The 8,631-nt window shown below is 38.6% G+C and overlaps 1 protein-coding gene across 1 annotated transcript; it reads right to left on the bottom strand.

Moving 5' to 3' along the window:
* Window positions 1-1,010: 1,010 nt before the first annotated feature.
* On the bottom strand, window positions 1,011-8,213 carry LOC108760659 (muscle segmentation homeobox). Its single transcript, XM_018506730.1, has 3 exons — window positions 6,983-8,213; window positions 3,176-3,357; window positions 1,011-1,392 (listed from the first exon to the last, which is right to left on the bottom strand). The coding sequence occupies exons 1-3, from the start codon at window positions 7,845-7,847 to the stop codon at window positions 1,174-1,176; spliced, it is 1,266 nt and encodes a 421-aa protein (XP_018362232.1). The 5' UTR covers window positions 7,848-8,213; the 3' UTR covers window positions 1,011-1,173.
* Window positions 8,214-8,631: the final 418 nt, after the last annotated feature.

Raw genomic sequence — 8,631 nt, 5'->3', positions numbered from 1 at the left:
CGTAATCGCGCTCGCGTAATCATCGCAGTACTCGAGGAGATCCGCACGGACGACCTCCTCCCGTAGGTGCACAAACTTAGACAAGGACGTACTTTGAATCGATCTCGGTATCGTAGCATGGTACTACGTTATTGTCTGCGACGGAACGAGGTAGATACTAGATAGCTTCCGTCATACAATTATACGCTCGATGTTTCACTATCGATATTTTCCTGTTTGATGGAAATGAATGATCTTATTATAAGGTTAAATATAAAATTGCTATTGGAATAATTTAAAATTGAAAATTAAAAACGGTTAAAATTTGCAATTCATGAAATGACTTTACATTAAAACTAAAACGTTTGAAAAATAATATCATTAGGATTTATTTAATTTGTATTCGAAATATTTATCAAACTTATAATCTTTTAATATTTAAAAAACTAATTTCGAAAATGTTTAGAATTTTTCATTAAACGAATACTGAAATATTTTATTTTTGTACGGATCGTAATGCTTTAATTCAAAATTTCTGTAAGAAAAAAGAGCACATATATAACATATTAATTCATATTTAAATTTCTATATTTATATTTCTTATTAAGACTTTCTTTAATAAGATAAAAGAAAGGATTTTAGGCAATGAGGGGAATAAATTTGCTGTTTACGATAATACAATTTATTAAATAAATTCTTCTGATCGTCGTTATGCTTGCTTTACATTTATACAAAATTGGAAAAAGAATTCTCTCTATACTACCAAGATTCATTCGTTTTATTACTTGCATTCAGCAATGCAAATGCAACCCCATTTCTCAAATAGTCACATAGGTATTTATGTACAAAGTAATTAACGCGCGGTACATGAATAATATTTACAAATCTATTTACAATAGTTTCCAGCCTTTTCAAGACGGGCGACATTGGCACAGACGAATTTCTTAACAGACTTGTGAACCTTCACTTCTTTATTAAACTAATACTGGAAAAAGTATATAAAGCCGATGATGAAATTTCTCTCTCTCTCTCTCTCTCCTTTTTTTTTCTCGAGATCATTTTAATATTATTTATCAACATACTGCAGTAATTTTTAAGCCTGCCCTTTTAGCGTAGCCGAAATTATTTTTGATGTGAGATTCGATGACAGATCATTTCAACCAGTTTCTAACCGGTATCGAATATTTATTGCTCTCATTCCCTCGCAGGATGCTGAGCGATTGCGTGATGAGGCGTCAAACCGGGATGAGACAGCATTCCTACGGGATAAAGTCCCGCGGGGGTTAAGATCCCCGGATGCGAGCCGTATAGCGCCGTATGATGCTGTCTCACGGCCGACATTCTCAGCTTCTCGATTTCCGCTTCTTGCAAACGTTTCGCCTTGGCACGTCGGTTCTGAAACCAGATCTTTACCTGCAACAACAAATCAATTTGACTTTACAACGGCGTATTTAAGATGATGAGTTCCGACATGGTGACTAATACGGAATATATATTGTAGTAACTCGCACCTTCGTATATTCGTATATTCATATATTTTAGCATGACTTAATAGATTATTCGGAATATAACGGCGTCGAGATGTATAGCTTCCAAATTTATATGTATTGCGAACGAGTAAAATTATATAAAATGTAGACAGAACAAATATAGGGAAGCAATTAAATGCACAAAATAATTTTAAACAAAAAAGAGAGCAATATTAAGTGAAAATCGATGGGGAAATATTTAAATATTTAATAAGAGAACGGCATTCCTCTCTTTATTTGTGTTAAAAGCACCCCGAAAATAATTTATTTTTAAATATGAAATTAACACAGAGCAAAGGGCTTATCACAGAATATCAGGAATAATGTCTGATGATATCTATGCTAATATTAACTAGATATACACAACATTTACCTAACATTAATTTTAAATGCAATAGAAATAAATTGTAGTTTTATGGCAGCGTATAATTTTGTGTAATTTTGTTCGATCGTTGAAATTCGCAGTTTGAGCATTTGGCATCGCGTTTAAAATCTTTAAAATAAACTAGAAGACAGAGCACATTATATTCCATTTAAATGTCACTTTGTGGGTATAATTTTGGCAAACGACGTCTTGACGATATCACGATAAAATCGAGAAGAGGAACTGATAAATAATCCGCGATATCGCGGCGGCGCATCTGCGGCCATAAACAAACCATTACCCCTCGGCGCAATTTTATCGACGTCTATCTTAATCGAATAATCGACGTAGTTGTTGTCGGGTCATTTCGGAGCAGCAGAATCCGCGCGGAAATGAGTTCGCGCTCACCGTGTTCGTACGCGCGAAAGCACGCGAAATGTGTTTCGGAAATCGCTGCCAGAGAATCGGGATCTCAGCCGGAGATAATTGGCCGGTCATCGCGTGCTATCGCGGAAAGCGTTTCAGGCAATTTGTAGTCTATTAATAAAATTACCGTCTTCTTTGCTTTGTATCGCCGGCTCGGGTAGCGCGCATTTACGCGCGCTAATTACCGCGCATCTGGCAGCGCCGTACGGTTACCATAACTAAGCTCTGAGAGACGTGCTGTTTTGACTCGTGAATGGCACCGAGGAAATAAAAGTGACGAAAGATGTGGGCAGTATATTGCCAGTGTTGGTTTGAGAGTCTAGCAAACATCGCATGAAAAATCAGTCTCTCTCTCGAAGAAGAAATTACGATTCTCACGGGCAGGATACTATAATGTGCTAATTTGATTGCATAACCGCCACAATCGATAACGAAATGAGGGAAATTTATGATTCTCAATAAAATGCTCCTAACTTTGATTTTCTCAACAACCTATCTTTATAAGCTCTTGCAATAATTTATGATAAAGTAATAGACTATGTAATAATTTACAATAAATTGTTAATAAATTTAAAACGATTGTGAGAGAGTTAGAGTAAGAGGTAAGAGTTGAGCAAGTTGATAGTTTATTTGCTAATTAATATTACAAGCATTTGCGAAATGATGTTTGTATCTTATATAAAAGGTTAGAGAAATTGACTCTCGATTTTAAAAGAAAATTAGCCATGATTTGTACATGCTTTATTAGCGAATACTTATTATTATATTTATATCTATGATTGAAAAATTATGTCATACGACGCGGTGAATGTCACTTCTTATTAAGGACAATTTGATATCAATTGATAACTAATTGGTACACAAAGTAGATTTTTACCTGCGTCTCCGTGAGGTGCAATGAGGACGAGAACTCTGCCCTCTCGGCAACGCTCAAGTATTGCCTCTCTCTGAACTTCTTCTCGAGGGCCAGCAACTGTTGGGTCGTGAAGGGCGTTCTGGGCTTTCGGTTTGGCTTGTGTTTCCTCAGGTTGCACTTAATCTTAGCCGGTTCGCCGTTCTCTGAAAGAAAAAAAAAAGGAACACGCTTTCAGTCGAAGTGCATGTTGCGCACGAGAACAGCGACGAACATTATGCTCGTAGGAACAAACTGACGGACAGATAGTCCTCTCGCGAAGGTGTTCCGCAGGATAGGTAGGCCAACGGAGAAAAGGGCCCCGAGACCGCAATGTCCCGTTTTTGTCGGCCTCGAACCGACGGAATAGCCCGGCGAGGGCAAACGCCGTCTTTTTAGGGTGCAATTCATAATTTTTCCGTCGGAACGGCGCCGCAAACTGGCCTCATTACTTTTTTGCCGTCCGACCGCAAAATTCCGGCCGCGAATTGTTTCTACACGGCTGGGCCGCGGCTACCGCTCGCATAAGAGTGCCGATCGTAACGCCTGCTCGCGTGAAGGAAGACGTCGTTGGTGAGCTTGGTATTCTTCGTTCGCTGTTTAGAAAAAGACGCGACCGCGACATCGGTTAATTGGACGTATACGCTTGTCGATGGTTAACGTCGAATTATTTTGTTAGTCGTGATCGTAGTACAATTTTGTGTTTAACAGAAGCATATACTAATAATGAATTGTATTAGTATCTTCAATTTGTTGCATTTATAATATCAACTTCTTAATCAGAAAAGAAACCCCGTGAAATTTTTTTAATTTGTGTGATCATATAACAAAAATTCAAATAATACACTTAGAAAACTTGAATTATTCTTATAAATAATTTATTAAGAAATTGATGCGAAAAAATTCAAAAATTCAATTCCCTATAAAATTCCTGAAGCAATCGTTGCTTCATTTAAATCCTACAATTCATGATTAGAAAGAAAATAATTTTAGATATGTATTCAACATATATTTTAAATATTTAAAGGCTCGATATACAGAATATGTCGTTTATGCTTCCATACCGCGTTCAGATAAAATCGAGGCGCGTCAAACTACTACAGAACAGAAAGGAATATATACAGGGAGTCCGGTATTGGAATATATCGGTTATATTCCTCGAGATTTGTCTCGAGACAATTGACAGATTTGTAGAGCGGAGGTGAACAGCTTCTGTACAGAAGAAGCGAGCCGAGATCACGACGAGACAAAAGGCCACGTCGTTGTCGTCTTGGCAGTTGCCGTTTCTGAATTTCAAATTCGTCGTCAGAACCGCCCTTCGCTCACCTCCCCTCGCCATGTTCTCCTCATTCCTCTCTCTCTCTCTGTCGTCGTTCCAAGATTCTCTACGCATCAACCCGGACTTATAACATGATAGTATGCTCCATGCTCAATCCTACTTTGAAATTGTCCTTTGTATACGCTCCTCACCGCTCGCTAAGGGTTCCAATTAGTCTCGGCATCCGTTGATCTCTCCGTGTCGCGGGGCTACCAAAAACGCGGAGGCCGATTTCAATCCTGAGCTACCGATCGAGAATGTACATTCGAAATAATTAGCTGATTCCATCGAGATAAACGTGTTCCACGAATGCACAACGATCATCGAATGTAGTGCAAACTGGAAAGGAAGAATCGTGAACGGTTGGGTGTCTTTTATTGCATAACGATCGAAAAGATTAACATTCGTGATATAATCATGCTTGATGTTCTTACTGCGCTTGTATATCAGTAATACTGTGCTTTTAAAAAAGATTTTAATTTCAGATATTCACGAATAAAACGAATAATAACGTGAAAAACATTGAGAGATCTGCTATTATACATTATTATATTAGAGAAATCGTGTTTTTGTTTTAAAAAATTATGATTTTTTCTAATTTATATAACTGTGAGACAAATATAATAAGAAAGATTAATAATTTATTTTAAGAAAGATCTCAAGTTTCTATAACATATTTTAATAAATTTATATTTGAAATATTGTCATATTTAAATAACGTAAATTTTTCGAAATTTTTGTATCAACTGTAATAAAAAATATATATTGTTTTCTTTTAATAGCACTCAAATTATATTAGAAAGCAATATTTTCAAAAGAATTGTGTATTGTTTGGACAATTTAAAGATGTAACTACTAAACTTTGCCATACTTTGTATAACCAGTAAATTTTTTTATGGTACAGAATCACTTATTTAAGATAATCACGATAAAAGAACGGTGGCGTAAAACTTTGAAGGGGTTCGCCGATCTGTGAAAATACCCTCTACGAGAGTTCATATTTTAGAATTATGGCATTTTTCCCGTACCGTATATTTCACATGGGATTTTATTTGAGAATTTCTTATATTTACAATAGAACACAAGTAGCTATTTTTATTTTCGGATTAAATTTTGTTTTATTTATATTTATATTTTTATAGAATACATGTAAGTAATAATTTGACTAGACATTTTTATTTATACAATATTTAAATTTTTTAAATTCTTGAATGTACTTTAGACAATTATATTTGTTGTATAAATAAATCTACGGTAATCGAAGGTTGAATTTATAAAAAATTAATAATTATTATATATACAGACAAATAAACTAATTAAATTTGGCGTAAAAATTATTAAATATTTGAAGAGCATCGAGTTACATTTTATTGCGTAACAATATTAGATAAATGTTTTATCTATAAATAAGAGAATGTTTTTGTAACAATCATTTATCAAGTGGAAATACGTGAGAATTGTTTGGCCCGGTCGAGCGACGGTAGGCTATCGTTCAGCAGCGGCCGAAGCGGCCGTTACAGAATCAATTTTTGTTCGTCGATTGTTCGATTTGTCTCGCCTTTCTACAATAATTACCCATTGTTTCGTCAAAAAATCCACGAGCAAAATGTAGTTTGGTCCTGCGTCCTTAATTAGTTCCTTGATGAGACAAAATGACGGCGCAGAGATTGCCTTTTCAACAATCATTGTAATCCGTAAATCCTTTAACTAATTAGTGTCGAAAGTGATATCATTTATTTGCAATCGTGTCAAATAATTAATGAATACATTATATATCGGTTTGTAATGTTTGTATTAATTATTAACGTTAGAATTAGAGATTCATAAATTATTTGAATTATAAAAATTTGTAGAAAATATCACAGATTATAAAATAGTTATAATCTGTCGAATTTTATTAAGTTGTAAAATCGTAAACAGAAAGTATATTTGCGTGATTATTACCACGAGATAACCTTCTGTGAAGCTTATGTTTTCAGAATATCATCACGTTCGATATTACACATCGATAAGGAGTAAAGTTGTCTGGATTCTATATAGCAGCGAGAAATTGCCATCCGTAAACCGCGTCTGTAACCGCGTAATCGCTTTAGCCGCAATGAACCATGAAAAGAATCTGCCGAGAAACACAAGGGCGATTGGCACTCCGCCAAAGTTCAAAGACAATCGCAAACACAGTTGTCGTCGCACGGCCAAATAGATTGTCTCTTTTGAAATTAAACGTTAGAACGATCAAATGATTAATGACTACTTAATGAAACGATTAATGGCTACTTAGGAGAACTATTATTCAGAATATAAAAGAAAGGGAAATTTCTATTTCAAATGTCGCTTCTTTTCTCGTTTTAGTATAATTAATAAAAAGATTTACATTAGATATAATTGAGGAAATCGAATTAGTTGATTTAATCATTCCAGCGTGAATATTTAGAAAATATACATATATAGATTGCTAAAAAATAAAAGACACTTACCGTTTAGAGGAGCATGGTGAGAGAAGTGAGAAGGGAAAAATGTGGCTGTGGCTGCGGCCGCTGCAGCCGCCGCGGCGGCTGCAGCTGCATTTTGATGTCCGCCGGCCCAGACTGCAGGGTGAAGACTAGGCGGGATCTCCGGGATACCGCCGATGGTAGCGAAACCACCAAGATACGCCGGTGTCGGCCTAACGGGAGTTGGGCTGGACGGATGATGCTGAAGATCTTCCACGTCAACCAGTCTGCTCTCATCATCCTCTTCGATATCGTCCGTTTCCGAACACCTCGAATGAGCCTCACCGTGAGAGCTGCTTCTCGGTGATTGCGAGCCGGCGTCCTGATGACTGCCGATCTTCGGAGACGAGGAACAGCCTACCATAGGTTCTGGTGTGGTACTAGCGTCGGTGGATGGATGCATACGATAATCCAAGCTACCAGAGGTTGATCTTCTGCCGGGTGATTCGATATTGCAGGCATAGTCGATCGCTTCGGGATACCTCGGCGGAGTTCTGGGCTCCGAAGTATCGTGAGGAGAGGCGCAACGAATCAATCTGGCGTCTTGATTAAGATTGAGCGACGATGATAAGGTGTATCTTGATGTTTTGAAATCACATGGATGCTTCAGCATACGAGGCTCCTGTCGAATCGCGTACGATACGATCGGTGACGATCTGGGTGATGTTAGAATCGCGTCCTGTCTTGTCGAGGACTCTGACGATTTTCTAGTGTCAGCTAGCAGAGCCGCGACGGAGAAGCTCAATCGATGAGCCGGTTTGGGACTTGCCTGCAACGCCTGAGTCTCGTCTGACGAGTCCGGACTGGTCGATGCAGGCGTGACCGGCGAGGTCATCCTTATTACTGTCATTCTTAGACGTCGATCGATCACCTTATACGTCGATTAGCACACTGCTTGGATCCGCAATAACAAGATTTCGATATTTCTGAACAAGAGCTATCTGCTCATTCCGCGACGGACTAAAATGCTCGACGTAGTTCACTGCTTCACGAATGACTCCTCACTGACTCATACATGGTCTCTCGCGAATGCAAAATCCGGGATTTGCTCCAAACAAACTTGGTCGCCAACGATCAGCTCCGGAGAAGGACGCGCGTGAGGCACATCGATCACACCAGGGATAATTGTTTGACAGCTCTTATGGACTCGTGGATCAATGATCGTTGACCAGCAGCTCTGGATAGCCTCTAGCCAAGCCGAGCTCTCCGTGTGGACTGAGTTTGACCGCTCAACCAGCACCGCCCTGATTTTTCGTTTTGCCTTCGGCTAAGCGCTTGTGGTGGGGTCGAGCGCTCGTCGACGGAAGAGAAGTCTCTTCGTGGAAGTGGGGAATCCGAGTGATAGAGCGAGAAGGAGAGGATCAGAACGGGGCGAGGCTGGGAACTACTAACGGGGGCATTCCTCGCGACGCTCCGCCCCATGGCTGGGACTCAGGCGGAATTATCTATACAGCGATTTTTGTACCGAGGGATAAGTTTCTCTCGTGCAAATGCGACGTGCCGTCACGGAGCGGAGCGGAGCGGCGGCGGGAGGGAAAGATTTAATCGCCACTCGCTTTACTACGTCGGAGACGGTAATGAGCGCAATTGAGCAATTAGGCGGGGTGATTAAGATTGAAAAAAAAATTAAGAGT

This window comes from Trachymyrmex cornetzi, unplaced genomic scaffold (assembly GCF_001594075.2).
Source record: "Trachymyrmex cornetzi isolate Tcor2-1 unplaced genomic scaffold, Tcor1.1 scaffold23, whole genome shotgun sequence".
NCBI classification, from domain to species: domain Eukaryota; kingdom Metazoa; phylum Arthropoda; class Insecta; order Hymenoptera; family Formicidae; genus Trachymyrmex; species Trachymyrmex cornetzi.
This window is presented reverse-complemented; position numbering and strand designations above follow the sequence as displayed.

Excerpts from the sequence above, each read along its gene's own strand:
- LOC108760659 (XM_018506730.1), bottom strand. The coding sequence starts at position 7,847 with ATGACAGTAATAAGGATGACCTCGCCGGTCACGCCTGCATCGACCAGT. Across the intron at positions 3,358-6,982 it reads TCACCATGCTCCTCTAAACG|AGAACGGCGAACCGGCTAAG; the intron begins GTAAGTGTCTTT and ends TTTTTCTTTCAG. Across the intron at positions 1,393-3,175 it reads TGCACCTCACGGAGACGCAG|GTAAAGATCTGGTTTCAGAA; the intron begins GTAAAAATCTAC and ends TTGTTGTTGCAG.